This window comes from Gigantopelta aegis, chromosome 6 (genome assembly GCF_016097555.1).
Source record: "Gigantopelta aegis isolate Gae_Host chromosome 6, Gae_host_genome, whole genome shotgun sequence".
Taxonomy (NCBI): Eukaryota; Metazoa; Mollusca; class Gastropoda; order Neomphalida; family Peltospiridae; genus Gigantopelta; species Gigantopelta aegis.
In genome coordinates this window covers 15651180-15674420 of record NC_054704.1, presented here as the reverse complement: position 1 = coordinate 15674420, position 23241 = coordinate 15651180, and the positions used below count along the sequence as shown (strand labels likewise).

General features: G+C 32.9%; 1 protein-coding gene across 2 annotated transcripts in view; it reads right to left on the bottom strand.

The window, feature by feature from the left end:
• Positions 1-257: 257 nt before the first annotated feature.
• Positions 258-23241, bottom strand: part of LOC121373930 (transitional endoplasmic reticulum ATPase) — a 31136-nt gene continuing 8152 nt past the window's right edge. For both annotated transcript variants that reach the window (XM_041500757.1, XM_041500758.1), the window contains exons 6-19: positions 21520-21651; positions 20970-21072; positions 19852-19985; positions 19395-19530; positions 18046-18158; positions 17330-17494; positions 16912-17034; positions 16424-16636; positions 15911-15995; positions 15454-15547; positions 14863-14992; positions 14224-14382; positions 10596-10753; positions 258-2240 (exon numbers count right to left, since the gene is read on the bottom strand). In XM_041500757.1, the coding sequence (XP_041356691.1) occupies positions 2141-2240; positions 10596-10753; positions 14224-14382; positions 14863-14992; positions 15454-15547; positions 15911-15995; positions 16424-16636; positions 16912-17034; positions 17330-17494; positions 18046-18158; positions 19395-19530; positions 19852-19985; positions 20970-21072; positions 21520-21651 (1845 nt within the window). In that variant the 3' untranslated portion in view covers positions 258-2140. The remainder of the gene's footprint in view (positions 2241-10595; positions 10754-14223; positions 14383-14862; positions 14993-15453; positions 15548-15910; positions 15996-16423; positions 16637-16911; positions 17035-17329; positions 17495-18045; positions 18159-19394; positions 19531-19851; positions 19986-20969; positions 21073-21519; positions 21652-23241) is intronic.

Genomic DNA, 23241 nt, shown 5'->3' with positions numbered 1-23241 from the left:
CAATATAATACACCAATACCAGTAGTTTCTGTAGAACTATATGGGTGATCAATCAGTAGTTGATATGAGGTTGTTCAACATAACTTTTCAAGGTAATTTGAATTCATGCCGTAAACCCCATGATCATTACGTAATTGTTGAATGACCTCCAATGATGCTCAATTTACAGCGCGAAAAAAGAAACAAACATTTTTTTAAATTATTAACTAACCAGAAGATACTTTATACTAGAGACAAAATGAACTACAACACAATTCAATTATTTAGAATTTATTCAAAGTTTGTTTCCTCAAGTATAACACTACTAGTATTCAAAACTATTTGGTACTGTGAAAATGGTTATACTTATAAAACATAAAACAATGATGCATTCTGTTTTTATTGTTTAAATACACTACGAACAATATATTCAGTACATTTTATTATCCAGAAAATAACCAACAGACCACAATAAATTAGAAACAACATCCTTACCATCAGACAGTTCTGAAAGAAAGGCAAAGAAAATAGCACAATTTATAATATATTGAGGGATTTTCTCCCAACACTATTTTTAATGACAAAATAAATAAAATAATTTGTAGATCAAATGGTTCAAACCTAAAAATCTGTTGCAATTATATACCTTTGTTAACCACTTGCCTATTTATAATCATTGTCAGTGAAACAGAACATGATGGAAAAATTCAATTCAACATTAAATTACACTGCTTAAAATAAACTTGCACTGTTGCTAATAAGCTTGAAATTACCTACTTTCCTGCTGTAATTTTTTCACATCAATTAATAGCCATAAACATACTCATTTGTTTTTGTTTTTAGAAAACCATCAATAACAAAAAAAATCCTAGCATAAAAAAAACACAAATAAAAAGGAACTAAACATTTTCACAGTACAAATAATATTCTTAAACATGTATTTTTTTCACATTTATAGTCTTATCAATTTCGAAAATTTTACTATCACAAGTAATGTGTCTTTTTATGAGATATTTTTTACATGAGTGCAGTAAAATACAGATGCTTACCATAAAATGATGATATACATAGATGAAATGGTTAGTTGTACAGAATTTTAAACAACCATATAGAAAGAAAAAAAAATATATATATAAAATCAATTCCTAATGAAATCTTTAAATATTTTACTGACAACTTATCTAAAGACTATGTTTCTCTCCAACCAAAATATACCTTTTTCATTTCTGTAATTAAATACAAATAATTAAAGTATTTTTTTGAAATTAACACAAGTTTTACTCCAAACTGTATCTAAAAAAAGAAGAAACAAATCCATTATTTTTTAGGTCTTCCAAGGACCAAATAAAATACATGTTTAAAAATATTTAGGATCCTTCTCCCCCACACCTTTTATTTTTTGTTAAATTATCCACACCAAAACATTTGATGATAATTTACACAAGGTAGAATACATTTTGTTCAAATCAAAATAAACAGCAGAGGTAAAACCATACAGTGTGACAGTATTGTATCACGAAAAAAGGTTCACAATACAATACATTGATTTATAGCAGCTGTATCATGATACATATGATACATAAATATGTCTTAAAGTCATTGACATCAATTCCTGAAATCTGTATTATCTTAGTTTTGCATAAAATTAATTTCGAGCTATCACAAACATCAGGCCAACTGGAAACATGTTGGATTTTCTAAAATTGATAACTTAAGCTAGATGTTTTTAATTTAATGTTCAAAAAGCTATAATTGCTCAAAATATTTCACACTGCTTAATACCTAGGGTCAGTGTTATTAAATATCGCAATGTGTGTCATATCGAGACCCATGTATCAGGATACATCATATCGAATCAAGACTTACCTGTATCGTTACACTGCTAATAAACAGATAACCAAGATGCTGTACAACTATAATCCTGAACAAACATAATGAGTAAACACAAATCAATGAAAAAAAATAAAACGCCACAAATTGCCGACTGATATCCAAAATGTCTTGTGATGAAGTAAGAATCCAAAAACACTACTTAGTAAAACGAGAAGCAAATGTTAGGATTTTTTTCTGGAAAATGGTGAAATTAATATTTATTGAACATGTTCAAGTCCAGTTGGATTGCACTGCCGCCAGTGTTTGTCGTGCATATTTGTATCACTGTTTAACTGTACAGGTCATCATCATCCTGCTGTGCGAAGTTTCCAGATTCACTTCCACCCTGGCTCGGTCCCTGACTGGGTCCTCCAGTCTGACCAGGGAATCTACAAAATACAGAAAAACTAAAATAAGTCATAGGTATAAGTAGCGTAAATTACCTGAAAATCAATGGTAAACTGATGGAAAGAAACAAGGGAACACAGAAATAGTAGCAGCTAATGTTGTCTGCACAATCAAAACCACAATCCAGAGTATAAGTTAACTGTGTTAGTGGTAGTCATACCCACAGTGCTGACATTCAATCCCATATTGACTCTGTACTTTACACAGGTATAACTACTCTAAAAGTCTAAAATTATGATAAATTACTCTCCTACATTTAATTACTGTTAGATTTCCCCCAAATTTTGTCCAGACACAAACCATGAAAACCCCCATTACAGTGACAGAGATTTCACATACAAGACTGTAACGATGTCACCGGTATCAACTTTGCTGAGATTGCATAGGACAGAATACATGCAGTGTTCTGTCGTCTGCCATTTTCCTTGTTTATGGAATACTCTTCAAGAGGGGTGAGTCGATATGACACAATTTAATGTCATGACATGTGCTAAGGTAAAACACACTTATCATGATGTCGCATACTTAGGAGGCTTCCACCCCTCTTGAAAAGTATTCCACAAAAAAGAAAAATGCCAGATGGTTAAAAGTCGAAATAGGTGATACGATTTCAGTCTATGTCAATGTAATGGGTTTTTTTTCACAATTTATGTTTGGACAAAAAGCGGAGGAAATCTAACGGTCATTAAAGTTAGGAGAGTAATTTATCATGATAATCTGGTTGTTCCTCAGTGTAGACATTTAGCAATTCTGTCTGTCTGAACTAAAAAAATAACCAATCAGATGACTGATACCGTGTGACCGTTACTTGGCAGAGAGTGACAGCAGAGAGAGAGAGAGAGAGAGAGAGAGAGAGAGAGAGAGAGAGAGAGAGAGAGAGGAAGAAAGTATTATTGTCATTCAAAATACTTTCAAGCTTAATTTTTTTGTTTATATAATATATATCTATATAAATGTGGGATCCAGGTATGGTAAGCCAGGAATAATTAAAACTGAAACAGATGGTTGTTTATATTTTGAGTCTTGAATTTAATTCTACAGTTTTACTGTATACAGTAACCTAATTGTTATTCACAAAAACAATAAAAGGTATCAGTACTTGAAATTATCACAGGATTTTCATTATCCAAGTCCTACCTATAATGTACTGACAATGGTAAGTTGACAATGGTAAGTTGGCAATGGTAAACTGACAAAAATATCTGAACTTTGTCAAAAATAAGTACCATTGTGCAAGTACTAGTACCACTCCCTACCCCTTCAAATAACTTATTTTGTCAATTGGCAGCATGAACTGTAATAACAATGCACAGCTTTCATGGCACCAATATGCTTATTTGGGCAGTGTCACAGTTGTGTGTAGAAATAACTTGCCATAAAGATAAAAATAAATACATCTGCTAGAGATTTAATTAGTCCATGACACTAGAAAGATAAAAAAGCACTAAGCAATACATTGTATATCTAAAGATCAACCATATGCCAGTTAGTCGAGTGATTTGGACAAGTAATTTTTGCAATAATAAAGAGACAGGATATTAAAAGTTTAGCTTGCTCCAAGAACCAATTTTTCGTGAGATTGTTAAATAGTTTACAAAAAGACAAGACCAGCAAACTTTTATTCTACACATAATATAACCAATTGCAGTGTTGTCATAAGTGTAGGAGATAATGGAAATCCACTCTGGTCAATGATTCCAACTTAGTGTTCTTATCAAATCAACTAATTTATACACCAACATGTTTGGTGTCATTCATAGATAAATATTTTAAATGACAAACACAATTATAACAAATCAAAGGGGGAGAGGGAAGGGGGAGGTAATATGTCATAGACTGTATAATGGTTAAAATGTAATTTGTTTTATCGTAGCCAACCAATAGCTGAGTGTATCAAAGACTGTGGTATGTGTTATCCTGTCTTGAGATGGTGTATATAAAAGATCCCTTTCTACTAATGGAACAATATAGTGGGTTCCGCTCTAAGACTGTCGAAATTACCAAATGTTTATCATCCATTAGCCGATGATTAATAAATCAATGTGTTCTAGTAGTGTCATTAAAATTTAACTTTAACACCAAGAATTAACATTCACAAATGCCTGTATATTGACAATTTCCTTATGTACATGAAAAAAACAGATTACAAAAACACTTTATCCATGGTCTGAGTGTAGATGTTTGATCACAATAACAGGCAAATGCATATTCATTACATCCCCCCCCACCCCCCACCCCCCCACCATAGTTTAAATTGCCCATGGCATAAGCTGTGTGTGGCTGATGTGAATGTGATAACTTCTGTACACACTTGACAGCTCTAAACATTGCCAAGAACAAACAAACTTGGTCTTTCAGATCTAGGTACAGCCCTAAACTGAAATATCATTCAAATACCAGGGAGGTCTTCAAATCAATTTCTCCATGGAACTGCATAACACGCTCTCTGGCAGACTTCGTTAGGTAGAAAATAATTGCAGTCGATGAACAAAACATGAAGAAAAGGCATAACACATGTATGTGGTACAAATGCAGGTGCAGTTTTCTATTTGTGAACTTTAATTTTCTCTTCAGTATGATTGCCAGTAAGAAGAAAGGGGACATTTTTACTGCCTGTCAGATAGCCTGTTTTGCAGAAACATATGCATCGATCACACATGTTGTTGTATTGATCTCAAATGTCAATTTTAAAAATGTAACAAATTGCCATTTTCAAAAATTAAATGGATAGAAAAATTAGTGTCTGCTGCCTATGCTGACAAATATAATTAGAAGACATTCCATCAAATGACACTGCTCAAACATAGTGACTGCAATTAAAAAAAAAAAATGCCACCAAATAAAATTTCAACTAGAAGTATTTTATAAGATAGGACAGGACAGCACATACCATACCTGCATTAGTATGTAAGACATGTTTACATAAAAAATGTAAACATACATCATGGATTACTCCCATTTATAATATCATACGAATTTTATGGGTTTTTTTTTTCAAACTGCCATTTTTGATCTAACACATCAGTAAAACAGTATTTCAATGATAAATATTCCTTTTAATTCCATGTCCCAATAACTTCAAAATGATTGCCAATAAACCAACTGTGATTGTTACATACAGAAACGTTATACCGACTATCAGTTTCCCATTACATCTGGCACAAAGCCATGTCAAGCATCCTCTGATAAAACTAGCTTCACTGTACCTCTCCTACACATGTGCATTTTACCCAGACTTTTTATACAAAGTTTATAACTCAATCTCTAGCCATGGCACCAACGAAATTGCCTTCTTGGACAAGAAGCACTCTGGTTTCCACATGAATAACAACTGTATCTTTCTACTCAAGAAATGTTTATATACAGCAATTATTTTCCTGCCAAAGTTTCTCTGTAAGGCATCTGCTAGTGGAAAAAAGACTGCAGTCAAAGCCAGTGTTCTCTGGAGGATCAAAACAAGGCAGGATCTGACAATAAACAGCTGCAGGTGTGGAGGGCCAGATTCCAGGCAGAACCCAGAACACTGAGCCATATACAAACTGTGGAGGGCCACAAACTTTCAAAGACCACACACAAGTTTTACAATTTTTTTAATTTTTTTTAAATTTCATGTCAATCACTCAACATTTAATAAATCAACATTTTTCATTTGGGGATGTACACTTTTAGAGGGGGGGGGGGGGGGGGGGGTGGTGGTGGTGGTGGTCAAAAGTGTACAGTTTGTACGCTCATGAAAATGTTGAGTGCTGCTAAGGGTCATGAGAGTAGGTGAATTACTTTCTCACTAACATAACTATAGCTTTATTATATAACAGAAGATTAAATCTTCCTTCAATCGGATGATAACCATACACACAAGCTATGCAGATTTTTAATATACTATCTGTAAATCATCTATTTCATATTTATAATTTTCCCCATCTTCAGCATAAATGGTGGAAGTCCAACACCTTTCCCTTAACCACCTTCCCCAAACTATTTTCAACTACAAAATTTTACAAAACAAACCACTGATATTTTTTCTTTTTAATTGTCCAAATAATTTACAGTATCAGATTTTTCTAAATGCGGTAATTAATATACATGTATAATCCATCAAATGATCAACTTATCTTTGATATTTCGCTATAAAGGCATACTTAAAAAAATAAAATAATAATAATAATAATGTGCTATGTATGTACATAAAAAAATATGTAAAATTAATTTTTATGTACCTATATTTTATATACTAATGAAAGTTAAATCAGTTAAATATTTACTACCAGCTACAAACCAAATATTCAACAAGAACATTTAAAATTATTTACATAGATGTATATAAATGTCTCTTATGGAGGTCAGTAAACCACTTGGTTTGATTAATGCAATTTGCCAGGAAATTCAACAGTTGAAAGATGTAGGACGGGCCCCATCAGTTTTAGAAGAGACATCTGTTCAACACAGAAAATGCATTAGTTTGTAGATAACACTGCTAACTTTAGTATTAACATCTGGCAACATGGCAGATAAAGCTGACAATGACCCAATTGGCATGCATGGAATTATTTTGCAATCAGAAATCAAAGTGAAGAAAATATAATTTCATAGGGTGAGGGTAAGTATCAATTGCTCAACATATATGACATACTAGTCAATTAAATTTTTTGGCTACTTTTTATTTTAGGATAGAGAAATAAAATAAAATAAAATCAAATCAAATCATTAGTTAGTGTTAATACCAAATTGACAAAAACTGGGAATAGACTTACCGTACTTAAAACAAAGAATTCATGTTTCAAATATTTTAGTGTGTATATCCATAGGTCTATTCAGGGCAATTTTAAAAACATTTATATTGCTTGCTTAGAGCTGAATGTGTAAAATCACTCCGACACATTTCTGTTTTATAATCCGACACATTTCTGTTTTATAATCATAATCTGGTACCTAGTTATGAACAGTCACATCTGAATTGAGGTATTACAAAGATCTTGTTTTCCAAAATTACTTATTTCAGTGTAGTATCATTATTAGCTGGAAGAGAATTTACCTTTGACATTGCATGACGTCCAAACTATGACAAAACACATGGCGTCAAAATTATGAAGCCTATTTTTTAACTTACACATGTGAAACTATGTGTATTTACAATGCTTAAACATGTGCGTTTAAGAAAAACAGGCTTTGTAAATTCGACCCATGATGTTCCAACAATAAAAACAATAAGTGCAGTATATGTAGTTGTTTTTATAATGCTGATCAACATTCTTTTAGAAAACAAGTTTGTTCTGAATAAAAAGTTGGTCAAGTGTTAATAAAAATAATAGGTGCATTTAAAAAAAAAAAAGTAGAAAGAATGGATACAAAAATATGTACAGCAGTTTCACGAAAAGTACAAGTACTTCGTGATGACTAAAATGCTGTAATGATTAAAATATGGAAGAAGAAAAAAGAGTAAATGAATAATTCGATTGAATATTCAATCAGCTATATTGCCATTAACAACATTTTCATTGTTTGTAATGAGAGAAACACAAGAGTCCCTATTTATTTATAAAAACAAAACAACACACGACCACACACAAGTGTTTGCATGAAGAAAGCACCTGGCTGGTCTGGCTACACATGGTAGACACAATATGACATTTGCAAATAACCTCAGCAGACCAAAGCTCATTATACAGTGCAAAAGCAAGTCCAGTATGTCATCAGATGAATCCCCTTCAATGTTTTTTTTTTTAATTTAAAAATCCTATTCCAGCCAATGTTACACAAATGGTATTAAACAATGTAATTTACATTTATTAATCTTCAGAAAGAAAGAAAGAAGTGTTTTATTTAACGATGCACTCAACAAATTTTATTTACGGTTATATGGCGTCAGACATATGGTTAAGGACCACACAGATTTTTTAATTTTTTTTAGAGGAAACCCGCTGTCGCCAGGCAGCAAGGGATCTTTTATTTGCGCTTCCCACAGGCAGGATAGCACAAACCATGGCCTTTTGTTGAACCAGTTATGGATCACTGGTCGGTGCAAGTGGTTTACACCTACCCATTGAGCCTTGCGGAGCACTCACTCAGGGTTTGGAGTCGGTATCTGGATTAAAAACCCCATGCCTCGACTGGGATCCAAACCCAGTACCTACCAGCCTGTAGACCGATGGCCTGCCACGACGCCACCAAGGCCGGTCTTATTAATCTTCAGGTGCATTCTAATGATGAATGAATGTTTAACGACACCCCAGCACAAAAATACACATTGGCTATAGGGTGTTGTGCATTTTAAAGTCCATACAAGAAAATTTCGTTTCATTTGTACAAGATTACTACTAAATGGAAATAAAAAAATAAAAAATTGACCAATATTATAAACAGAAAATCATCCCTTCTCATACTTTGTATCCATAGGCAAACAGCTGTAATCAGTAAAGCCCTATAACAATGGCAATCCTTTTCACAGCTACAGCAGCTGCTGCTGGTGCCGATTGTTAATTTGAAGCCCTGGGAAAATATTTCAAAATTTTACCAAGGTAAACTGGCTGTTCAGTTATGTGAATTATATCTACTGGGATTTTTCACCAAGGTCCCATGTCCGATGTGACTGGGAAAATTAGTGGGAGTAAATCACACTTGGGATATGTTTTCAGGCCAGGACACCACCGCTATATTAATTATTACAACAGACAGAATTCAACATCAACATCAACACATACACATACACATATATATATATGAGAGAGAGAGAGAGAGAGAGAGAGAGACCCAACACATACACATATATATATGAGAGAGAGAGAGAGAGAGAGAGAGAGAGAGAGAGAGAGAGAGAGAGAGAAGAGAGGGGAGGGAATTTTCAGTGCTACTTTCTTTTGCGAAGGGGTCTATGTTCAGACCCACAGCATGCCTGGATAAATCCCTGATCAATGTTATCAGCGAATTATCTAATCTTAATCCACTTAAACTAGGTTTCTGTACTATACTGACTGTCCAAATGTATTTCAAATGAACTAATTTTGCATTGAGATGACATTGTTCAATTTGACCACTAATATGCTACACACCAAGTGTCCACAAATCAGTGCAGAATATTTCTGGATTGAATGAATAAAGTTCCAGTGATCCTGAAATTTGCAGCTTTTAATTTTAGAACAGTTCACATGTCACCAATTGGTAGGTAGATTTAATTAAAAGCTACTTTACTGGCACAAAACAGAATGACGGTTCACATAAAATATGGTGCCTAAAATTTAAGACCATGTATCACAATTACATAACACTTTTCATATCCAATTTTATTGTGGTACTGTAAATATGCACCAAATTGATTAACAATGATGATTTTGATTGTTCAAATTTCCATCATATATGACTGCACATCAATTAACATGTGGACACTAACACAATGAGAAGCTGGTTCAATTTGCTTATGTTTAAGTGAATTCCTTTAATGTCTTGGAACACTTCTTTAAAATTACTTATGAATATAAATGACTAACTGGTTCAAATTGTCCATGTCCACTAGAACACAAAATATAATTTCTGCAGTCTTTTTTCCACCAGCAGACACCTTACAGAGAAACTTTGGAAGGAAAATAATTGCAGTATATAAACATTTCTTGAGTAGAAAGATACAGTTGTTATTCATGTGGAAACTTGAGTGCTTCTTATCAAAGAAGGAAAACACTAAAATTTTCCACGAATAAGATTTCCAATATAGACCGAAAACTCATAATCTATTGTTTTTGATAGTCATTTTGTGCTGAATTGAAGAACACATGCCATTTGTATTATGAGTGATCAACATCACAAGAAAATATGTGGCAGGAAACAGGAAAATGTGTCACTTGCATTAAGTAATTCATTGATTTCTTACTGGTAAAAACTGGTCTGTTACAGATTTTAAAATAAAAAATGAGATCCTTACTGATGCACTCGTGTGTGAATCTGTACCCATTAATTTTTACGTAAACATCATATTAATGCATCCATGCATAAACACAAAGTCAACATGGAAACAAATGTTGTTGTTTTAAATATACATACATATTATGTTGTTGTTTTAAATATACTAACATATTTCAATTTTTATCAAACTAGTTGTATGACACTATGGCATAGCAGTTGGCCAAACGATGTACAAATTTTATTCATCTTTTAGTTCAACGAATTTAAACTTTAATGTTACAATGTTGTTTTCTAGGTTTTCTTTTTCGAATCTATGTCAAACCCCCAGTACCATAGACACTGCTATAAAACTAACCAGTTCAAAGCCATCTGGGTTACTTTTAATAACCCTGTATTCAGATGCAATAGTAGGTTGATTTTTACTTGAGCAGTGTAACTATTCTTACCTGAAGTTTCCGCCAAATCCTCTACTTTGTTGTAGTGTCTGTGCGAACATTTCGTATTTGCGGATGTCGTTATCACTGACTGAACGTCTGGCATATTTCATCGACTCTTCAAAGTGAGCTCTTACAATCTCTGGCACTGGATCATAATCATCCATCTCCTATTAACAAAAACAGATTTTTAATGTTTTTATAAAAATTAATCAAATATAAATAAAATACTTCATTCTTCAACACAACCAACCATGATATATTGGGGATACTTCAAATAGTAAAAACTTGCTGCTTTAACAATTCATCTCAAATATAAATATGAAAGCAATAAAAACATTCATAAATATCGGCAATATATACATCCACACTGCCTGGATCAACAAATAATTGAGAGCTAAACAGGGCTCGCGCTGTCGGTAGCCAAATTAGCCATTGGCTAATTTTTACATAAAATGGCTAATAAAATTTGCAAGTGGCTAAAATTTTGGCTAAGCCATTTTCTGTCTTCTGATGTGAACAAACGGTTACATAATCTATCCGACACCTCAAACATAATAATACTACCAAATATTCAATTAGTGTAATGGCGATCTCGCGACTGGTAACGAGAAATGGTGTCATGCAGAATACCGCGTAGGCCTTATAATGTTTGCTTATGTTAATAATCACGGTTATTAATTTTAACGGCATGCATTCAACAAGTATGACAGCAATGTCTGGAAGATCTGTAACTTGTTATTTTTACTTTATAAAATCTTTGAACCAAAGTAATAAAAACAGACCAACAATGCGTGTCAATTTGAATACACATGCTAGTTCAGGGCTGAAAGACATGTAGGCCGTCTCAAGGGCTGAGTTCAGCCAGACCGAACTAAAACAAAACGTTCGCTAGACTGGTTTGTGCGCTTCACGTTAAACCAAATGGACACGACAATTACCAATCAAATAGTTCGCAAACGTTAGGAAGAACGTTCGTTGGCTGAACTGAGGACAGCTCTCGGTGCTAATATACGTCACACTTCAAAGTCAGCCTACACCCTTGTGTCAAGAGACATCATTGCGGACATTAAACAATACGATTACGCAAAAGTAAATCTTGATGTAAATTTGTAGAAAAACTAGTTGTTCACATCAATGAATACCTAACTGCAGTTTTTGTTTATTCCTTTGTCTGTGTTAATTTCGTACCCATAGTCGAGACCACGCATGCAGATCGCGATCGCCGGAAATGAAAATGCAGTATTTAAATTGTACAAATTGCAGTTAAATGTACACTGAATAAAATTAGTTCACAATAATCATATTTGTTAGATAATTTTAGATATAAATTTGTAAGACTGAGGTGACATTTAATAAGTTAGCTGGATTTTAAAAAGACCGTAAATTTTAATTTTATTAAAGTTTTAGTTTTTTTAATAAATGGAGTATACTGTGAAGTCGGCATTCTTAGCCGAGATATTTTGTAAGCATAAATCACAACAAGCATTTCACACGACGCTGAAATCAACAGCAACAACATGGCACAAATTATGAAATTGTTTGGGATGGGGAATTGATGGATCACTTTAAAAAAAAAAAAAAAAGCAATTCAAACTAACATAAAGATTGCTATTTAAAGAAATAATGAGTTCTTTAAAAAAATTTAAAAAAAAAGATTAAAAAAAAAGCTCTCAAATTTTTATTTGGGAAAATATAAAAAACAACACCCTCCATAAACATCCACCCACCCCCATATTTCTGTATGTTTGTTAATTTAATGTCATAGGCCTTAGAAGTGGGGGTGGGTGTATGGGTACTGGCTTCAAACTCTGAAGATATTGCATAACCCCATTCCAACCCCACCCCCACTGAAAAATCGAAGTAATATATTAACTGCCCCTACCCCCATTGAGGTTTTGTCATTCCAATTTATTCCAGTTTGTACACAATTAGCTGAAAAAGATACATTTTCATATACCGTATTTGACCGGAAATAAGCCCCTGTCTTTGAATAAGCCCCCTCCGTTTTGATAGCATTTAAGAAATTAGGCCCTCATTCGTAAATAAGCCCACCCCCAACTTCGTCACCTTATAAATAACATGAAATTGCAAGTTTGCTCAAAGTTCATTTAAAAGGTCATACCTCCTGCAGATAATTAAACATAAATGTAACACAATATTTTACCACCAGTGAGATTTAGCAGACTAACAATAACAGTGTGTAACATTGTTTTCAATTTCATGCCTGCGGTATTTCTCTGAAGTATCCAAGCCCAAGTATGAACTAAAAACCAATGTCTATTTTTACCACCACACTGGGTCCGCAGTTAATGCTAATTAAGCAAATACCTTATTCTGATTGGCTAAGAACAATGACCTTAGATTGACAATTCTTTGCAGTGTAAGCTGGCTGCCTGTGTCAGAAACGTGTGTATACGCTATTGAGTTTGTTGTTAATTGCTGTTGTTTTAAGTCTTCTCAGCATTAAATTTTGCATGTAAATAAACAACACTGGTAAGTAATTGTAACATAAAAGGTGTGTTTCTGATAATTAGATACTAGTAAAAAACCTACAATATAATTAATAAGCAATTATTATTTGTTAATAACAAATGGAACACTAATTAATAGATGTGCTACTGAACGTTTTTTGTTTTCTTCCTAGTTCATTTAAGAATTGTAATTTATTTTAATTATTATTATTAAAATAAATTTCAACAAAACTGGCCCCTTGTCTGGGAATAAGCCCACCCCATGCTAAGCTCACAATGAGTTGTCTTGGCCCCCTGGGCTTATTTCCGGTCAAATACAGTATATATATATATAAATACTCTATACAGTACTGCGTAAATCAAATTTGGCTAAAGCATTTTCAATATGGCTAATAAAAATTCCATTTGGCTAATATTTTGACTACAGGTATTTTTGATCCAGGGTGAGCCCTGGCTAAATAAATAATTCAATTTTTGTTACTAGTGTTTTCCCTAGCTTGTTTTAGCATGGTTGCAGCACCATGCTTCAATAGTCTAGCACCATGCTTCAATAGTCTAGCACCATGCTGCCCTGAGATTAAACAAGCCTTTTTCACTAATTAATTCTAAAATTGCCTTTATAAAACACCCCAAAAGGTATTATTAATTAATAAAATATGCCTTTTATATCTTTTGCCATTCATTTATTAAAGCAAGCACATAAATTACATTAATGTTTATTTCAATTAATTTTTGTGTATTTTTAATGAAAAACAAGTACCTCAAAAATGGTGAAAATGCCCCAAAAGTGTTTGGTCTACCATGCGTTGCCTAATTTCTAGGGAAATACAATTTCACGTCATCCGATTGATCCAGCCATAGAGCAACTTGAGTTTGTTCATTTCTTGATGAATGTAAAAATTATGTTGTCAGGGAATGTCATATATGAGTGTCAGGGAATGTCATATATGATGACGTCACTCTATATTGGCACTTTGTCTTATTGGGCGTTATTGTTTAAGAATGAAAATAATTTAAAAATATAAACTTTTGTTATTAGTATGTTTGAAATTTAATTATAAGGATTGTCTGTAATTTCTTTTACTTTCATCAGGGTATGAACAAAAAATATAATTTGCTCATTTTAAATGAATGTATGAATGACTGAATGACAAATGTACACATACCATATCTGCATCTGGATTTTCTGCTCGCTGCTTTTCATAGCGGATCTCAGCTTCAATAGAATCACGAATTGCCAGCTTACAAGCTCTCTGACAAATTTCTGTCAAATCAGCTCCACTGAAACCATGGGTCACCTTGGCTAAATAGTCCAAATCAACATCCTTTAAAAAAACAAAAATTAGATAATTAATTTATTTTGCAAATAGCAATTACCATTTTAAAAAAAGACAGTACCAACAATATTTCAAAGTTTTTTTTAATCAAGTTGATGAATACTTTTATTTAACAAAGATCGTTTCACTTTATTTACTTCTGTATTGATTGTAAAGGCTTCTAAAATAAACATAATGCAAAAACCATCTATTCAAAATTCCTATACTAAATGTCATAAAAATAATACATATATCCACAGCAGGCATCAACTAAAGGGCAATAACTCTGCAAACAACAATATGGTCTTATTTAATAAGATAATCCATTTACAATGTACAAGTTGTTGTATAGCTCGAAATATAACCCAGACAAAAATCATTAGGAATAAATGTAATTTTACTGATTATACTGATATGTATCAACAGCTTTCAAACAATGTAACTGACTACGCAGACAAAGCAACAATCCCATTGACTATCAAAGCTAACCTTTGCAACTGGGGATTTTCTGAGATTAGCTTTGAGAATCTGGATTCGTGATTTGTCATCTGGCAGGGGAATGTAGATAAGCTGATCTAAACGACCAGGTCGCAGAATAGCAGGATCAATGATATCAGGCCTGTAAATAAATTAACAAAATAGTAGTACATTTAAAGATAACCACCACTTCTTAAATATGCAACAAAACAAAAACAAGACATTGTTACAATAGAAACATTTTGAAAAAACATATTTGACTTTTTTTTTTTTTTAAATATTCTCTCATTTGTCATTTTGGATTAAAATGTAGTATGGCTACAACATGGATGAAGAAAAACTCCCCCAAAAGCTTTTGCACTTTTAGTTTATTTAGTTGGAGATGACATACTGTTACCATATTTAAAAAAAATGTTTTTTTCACTTATCTCTCAGTTATTTTAGGCTAGGTATGGCCCTGTATAGTCAATTTAAATATTTTCAATAATAGCAATGCTGCTTAATGATATTTGACATTTTTAATAATATTAATAAGTAGATTTTCAACGAAACAGAAAGAGTTCCACAATCTGCTCTAATCAATGTTTTTGGTTTTGGTCTCACCTGTTTGTTGCACCAATGATGAAAACATTTTTCTTTGAACTCATACCGTCCATTTCTGTCAACAGCTGGTTGATCACTCGGTCAGCAGCTCCACCTGAACATAACGTAACAAACAACTCTTACACACTCAACAAAACAAATATACACAAAGCACAAATTATATAATAATAATACTAATTTTTAAAGTACCAAAAAAAAAGTTATTCATTAAATATTGAAATATTTTTTAAAAGCAATGTAAATGAATTTAATTTGTGACATTTAAAGAGATAATAATTATAGTATGAACTTTAACCATGCTTTGCTTTTGACATCCAAATTTAACTTTACTTTAAGAAAAAGAGAGACCCCCTTTCCCCTCATATAAGAAACTTTTCATCCTTATTTTTGGTTATTGCAAACATATCAGAGAAAAAGTGATAATTCTAAAAATTATTACTGCTGACATTTTTTTTACCTCCATCTCCAGCATTTCCTCCTCTTGCCTTTGCTATTGAATCCAGCTCATCAAAGAACAGGACACAAGGTGCAGCAGATCGTGCCTACAAATAAACAAAACAATGATGAGCATTTACAAATTAGCTATTACTTAAAATATGTTGTTTATTCTCCATTAGTCTATATGTCAATTTAACTGGTTAAAATTATCACTCAACCAATATAAACAGAAAACAGATTTTGAAATGGTTCTGAGAATTTTAAAACTTTATTGTATAATTGCATTTTTACGCTGTTTATTTTATAAGCCTGAAGTTCTTTAATGCCCAACTCACAACATTTTAATAATACTAACCAGGTAAATATAAATTTAATGGAATCAGAGGCAAACCAAATATCAGAATTATAGTTTTAAATTAAAACAGAAACTGAATCAAAACACATAAGTTATCAGACAGCCAAACATTCAAAGAAGCAGACAAATTTTTATTTTTAAAATTACAAAATATTACAATATTTATTTATCAGTTACCTTGTCGAAAATGTCTCGGACATTAGCTTCAGACTCTCCAAACCACATGGTGAGCAACTCAGGTCCCTTGATGGAGATGAAGTTGGCCTGACATTCATTGGCGATGGCCTTAGCGAGCAGTGTCTTACCACACCCAGGTGGTCCATAGAACAACACACCCTTCGATGGAGTCATGCCAAACTTGAGGAACTTCTCCGGATGCTCCACTGGATACTGAAAACCAATGTTTAGAACATATTACAAATATACTCTGTATGCATTAATATTCCCATGAAAATTAATAAGTAGTGTTCATTCCCATGAAAATTAATAAGTAGTGATCAAAGTGTTATAAAAAGTAATTAATGCACTGTTTTATATGAAACATTTACAAATAGAATAAAAATAAACATTGCACAAAGAAAGACTGAACTATCCTAGGGGACAGAACCCATGACCACATCATTTGTATTTGCTATACCATTTTAAAACTGTCTCTTTAACTATACCTGAACAAGCTCTTGCAACTCTCTCTTGACATTTTCCAGACCACCAACATCATCCCAGGATACATTGGGCACCTCCACCGATGTCTCTCTCAGAGCACTTGGATTACTCTTGCTCAAAGCCCACTTTAAAGAAATAAAATAATAAAATAAATAAAAGGTTTAAAGCATTATTATATGTGTAATTGCAAATATGAAAGCTGTATTAATCAAAACTATACAGTACCTAATATATACAGTACCTAATATAATGGCTGGTCATGATCAGATTTGCTAGAAGAATACATGATTACATTTTCCACATCCAATAACAACCAATTAGTACATGAAGTAAACTGACCAATACACTAATGTGCATCAATAAAGTTCATCTCAACACTGGCAACATAAAATAAGACACGCAAGTCCATTATGAACCTACCCTGAAGTTATCCATCGTGACGGCCAGTGAATCGAGAACCTCTGCGTCAATAGTGTCATCATCAAGATCAATGAGGTCCATTTTCTCACGGATCTGCTGAAGAGCTGCCTCGGAGCACAGCGCTGCCACGTCGGCACCAACGTGACCGTGGGTTTCTGCAGCAATCTGCCAATCAAAACAGAACAAACTTAATGTTTTTTAACTGTTTAACTTGGCTAAATGAAAGATTGTGCATGAGATACGACACTGAACAGAAGTATAAATCAGACACATTTCATTCAGTAGAAACAGTGTATGTGGTAATAAATTATAACGATTTAGTTTTTGTTTTTCTTAATTCAAAGTACATATGTTTACTCTATTCAAAAAGTTTGTTTTGTTTAACAATATCACTAGAGCACATTGATTTATTAATCATCGGCTATTTGATGTCAAACATTTGGTACGTTTTTATATATAGTCTCAAAGAAAAACGGCTACATTTTTCTATTAGTAGCAAGGGATCTTTTATATGCACCATCCCATTCAGGATAGCACATACCACAGCCTTTGATATACCAGTCTTGGTTACTATAATCAAATGCATTATACATGTTACAGTACATATAAATGCAACACAGTTGTGAACACTTTGCTACAAACTGAATGTAGACATTGTACAACTATGAATATAAATCAATATAAATGATTGGAGTTGAGATTGTATGACAATTTACCTGTTCCAAGTCTACATCATCAGACAGTTTCATATTTTTTGTGTGGATTCTGAGGATTTCAAGTCTGCCGGTGGCATCAGGAATGCCAATATCAACCTCTCTGTCAAATCGACCTGCAACACAGAAAACATGGTAAATTTATGATTCCAAATTTATTTTCTTAACCTTCTGACTACTGCAGGCGAGATATCTCGCCCGACGTCACGTCAGTCGATATACTGTACACTGTATACAGTGCATTCCCCAATTCATATTTCCCGCCGTTTTGCACACGACACTCACCGGAAACGGAAATATAATTAAAGAAAAAAGATTTTTTTTCAAAATGGTGGTTTTTGTTTTGATTTTTTCAATTGAAAATACCTTGAAATTTTGAGTTCAAAAAGTGGTTTTCGGCAAGTATTTTCGCTTGACAACAATGGCGGCACGTCGCGGTAATTTTCAGGGATCAATAGCTGATTGTAACAGCTAATTTGATAATAAATTTGATCGTTTTACCAACAACAAAAATTACCAAATATTGCAATATGAATCGTAGTTCGGGTTTAAAAAAAAATTCTGGTCAGAAAACCACTTATCGGGAATAATGGACATAAATACTGGACAGCTGGCCACAAATGCCCGTAAGTAAACGCAACTTTTTCGATTTTTTGCCTAATTTTAATTACCATTAGCCGATCTAAAATAATAAAAATTACAAAAAAAGACACGAAAATAATACTTACCGATTCATATATGAACTTTATTTCATGTATTTATGAAACATTTAAGTGAATATATGTGAGTAAAAGTTATAAACTTGTACCCACTCAACGTGGTTTTTGTTAAAAATTAATCCAGTAGTATAAAGGTTAAAGAACATTCCTCCATACAACTCATATCTTGCACATTTAGTTCAAAACTTATTAATAAATATGAATACATGTGATTGTAATTTTTGTCTTAAATTATGGTACATCTATAATAGTTGATATCCTCTCCCATCCAAAAAAAGAAAAAAAAAAAAAGAGAGACCATTTTGTTGTGATATTAATATGTATGCTTAACATTTAAAAAAAGAAAAGAAAAATTAATTAATATGACTAGAACAACTTAATGTATATTAAAATTATGGTATGTAATGCAATAACGTAAAAGAACATCCAAAGCACCACTATTAATTCTTTGGCTATTTTCAATATTTTTTATTGGCGTGCAATCACAACATATACATTTGACACAACGACCGTTCATCACTAGATTTAAAAACAGATCATATATAGAAAATTTGTAACATATACAAATGGAAGGGAATAAATAAATATTTGTTTTGATAGAACGTTTCCAGACAAAATACTGTATTCACTAACCAAATCTTCTGAGTGCTGAATCTACACTGTTTGGTCTGTTTGTTGCCGCCATGACAATAACATGGGATCGCTGCTTCAAACCATCCATGAGAGTTAGTAACTGTGAAACAATTCGCCTTTCTACTTCACCATGTGTCTGAAAAATAAACCACCCATGTATTATCATTTAAAAAACAGGACAGAAGACTGTTAAAATTATTATTTTCTATGTAATTAAGAAGTTCTGTCATTTTCATTATAACCTGTAGACAAGCTAGTATTCAGAATTCATTGCTAAACATGCAGCATCTGAATCTAATTTATTAACGAATCCATCCATTTCACAATGCTATTTTGGTGACCAGTGAAATTTCCATATCACATTACAGTAAAGTAACATGTAAGTCTTAAAATATGCAATAAATTGTTGTTTTTACAGACAAGAAATTATCCAAATTATATCAACTGTACACAATACCTTTTCTCTCTTTGGTGCGATGGCATCAAGTTCATCAATAAAAATAATGGCTGGTGCATTCTTTTCTGCTTCTTCAAATGCTTTTCTCAAGTTACTTTCGGACTCGCCAGCAAGCTTACTCATAATCTCAGGGCCTGTGAAACAAAGAATTACATATAATGAAGTCACATTTTTAACAGAAAACTATTAGTTACTAAAGTATACTTAGATGCCATGTTTAGCACATGATCACCAAAGATGGGCTGGGTGGAGATTTATATAGAATACTTGATGTGTTTTTATTGAGATTTATATACAATACTTGACGTATTTTTATTAAATGTAATTTTTACTAAAAACACTAACTTCCATGGTATCTGATGGAATGAAAGTAAGGTAAGATACAGGAAAAGGTCACGAGTTTTGTCCGAAATGCACGTTTGTATGATTGATCAATGCCAATGGAATCAGGTTTTTCTCCAGTTTCTGTCTATGGGAAAGTGCATATAAAAGATAATTTTTGCTTTTTAGTAAGAGCAACCTATGTGGTGGTAGGTGGCTTCTTCCATCTCTCTCTAGATCAAGTGTCTAAATAATGATATACTGATGGAAAGAAATAAGGGAACACATCAAATTGTAGACCAAATTTAATTCACTACTAGCGTAGTTATGTCTGTATTTCATACCAAGTTGTAATGTGGGATTGAATGTCTGTAGTGTTGACTGTGCTGCTTATATGTTCCCAGTCAACTTCTGACAATATGAATTGATTTTTGATGCAGTCATTATTTCTTGTTGCTATTTGTGTGATCCTTTATTTCTTTCCATCAGTATATATTAGGCAGCCAATAACTAGTTTTAAAGTTTTAAGGAGGTTGTGTTAAACAAATATTCCTTTCCTTTCTGACTCATAGGCTACTCTAAAAAGAAAGCTTGCAATGATTTTTTTTTACTGAATAACATAGCTATAAAATAGATCTTAAGGAATGAACTGCAAGAAATATTTTAAAAAATTCTAATAAAGCAAGCAACAAATTCTTAATAATAAGTTAACTATCACAGCCATAGAGCTACAAAGAAACTCTGAAGAACAATGACTTTTCTTAACACATACGAAGGCAAAAGTGCTACTTTCTTACCATTTATCAAAAAGAAAAATGCTCCAGTTTCATTAGCAACAGCTCTAGCAATGAGTGTTTTACCAGTTCCAGGCGGACCATACAACATGATACCTCTAGGGGGCTGTCAACAAAAATTAAAGTTTGGTATAAAAATATACATGTCACTGCTCACATATAAAGTTTCATCCAAAGACTTTCCTTTAGTAACCCAAAGTTTGAGTATTTAACTATAGAGCTTATAGAGCTTATATCCTCAAATGAAGAAAATTATAAAAGTGTTCAAGTTATTTTACTAAAAATAGAGAAATTAAAACAAGCAGTTGAAATGGATGCTAAGAAAATATACAAAGGTTCACTTTCCAGACATACTTTTTTGTGTCTGTGATGGAATTACATCATGGACGTAACCTTTTCATGATGTTAAACTAATAGCAACAAACTAATAGCAATGTACAGCACACTGTCACTCCCACAATGTAATTAAATTGATGCAGCTCCAGACACTGTCACACTACATACGGGTTAACTTCATAGACATGGCTTCATCAACAGTAAACATATAATTTACCTTAACACCAATTGCTTTGAAGAGTTGTGGATGTCTGAGTGGCAGCTCCACCATTTCTTTGATCTGTGCAAGCTGTTTACGACAACCACCAATATCATCATAGCCAACTTCCAACAAAGCCTCTTCCTCTTCCTACAAAAATTAAAACGTTTATGTTGTATAAAAGATAACATTTGCAGTGCAACAACATACAAAAATGACTGCTAATGTTTCATCAATTGCTAAGGCAAACAGTTCAAATTAGAACATCCCCAACCCCCCTCCAAAAAACCCCACACTGCAACAACAACAACAAAATCAGATATCTGAGATGTAGGTCCTGGACAGTGTGTTAGTTGTTAGTGGGTTAGTTGTTAGTTGGTCAGTGGTTAGTGAGACAAAAGGGTGTAGTGGCCTTATATCTACCCACCGAGCTCTCTCTGGGTTGGAGACAGTACCGGGCTGCGAAGCCTGTACCTACCAGCCTGTACCTACCAGCCTGTAGTCTGATGGCTTAACCACTGCACCACCGAGACTATATATATTGTTTGTAGTAGACATATTATATATATATATATATATATATATATATGGGTTGTTCTCAGGAAATTGGGGTCAGGTAAAGATTTCTGACTTTGAGACTGAATAAAATGTTTGTATTCAAAGAAATGGACAAACTTATACCATTTTTATTATTTGTTTATATGAAAGAAATAAAATATATAATATTATTGCTGTGTGTTGCGTTATTGTTTTGAATGATGACACGTAATCTAGAAATGAGCCAATTATAGCACGAACAATTTGTGACAAGAAGATAGGTCCTGTTTTTACTTCGCTACAGCATCTATCAAAGACATTTTATTAAAGACATTTAAACTTAAATTAGTTAGTATGGTGTTATACTACAGCTACATCGTTGCATGATTGATTTGTGACAAGTATTTATTAAATTAGAAACCTTACAAAATAATGTTACAGTTGCAACATTTGGTTTCCACACAACTTCTATAAATAAAAGACGTTGAAAAATGCACCAACATCACGTGATCAGTTATATGATTTGTTCATGCTTGCTTGGAATGATCAAATCTAAATGTTTGTTATGCAGTACCCTAATTTCAAAACATATTCAAGAGTTTGTGAATGTTTAAAGTTGATTGAGAAACTATAGTTTCCAATTTTTTATGTAGCGACTGTACACCAAAAGAAAGTTATTATTTCCAAGAGCAAGCTATTCAGCACTACTTTGCCGGTTTACTCAGTCAGCAGCATTGGCGGAACTTTAAATCTACGTAAATTTGGCGGGGTTTTTGTCATTGTTTACGCACACCGTTATCACAAGTAACTGTCTTCCATGTGTAGCTTCGATGTTGTGACCGTTCTTCGTGAATACAGGATTTACAGCCAACGCCACTTAAAGGTAAGAATATGTTATGCAAATTGCTATACTGTCTGTTTTTCATGTATAAACTATCTAATTAACTTTATTTTATGGTTTTATAATATTTTAGAATTATATTTTATCATTTTAACTTCTTAGCGATACCCGATTTTCAGTTGGTGGTGAAGTTGTTTTTCCACGCCAGTTTTGACTCTTGCCCAAAGGATGCAATGTTTTGATACAATAAAATATACTTGAAAAATAATAGGCTTTTGAGTTTAATAAGTAAACAACAACAAAGATGTGAATTAAGTTAAGATGACTAAAAGGTCTGCACGGTGGTTTTATTTACACGAAAA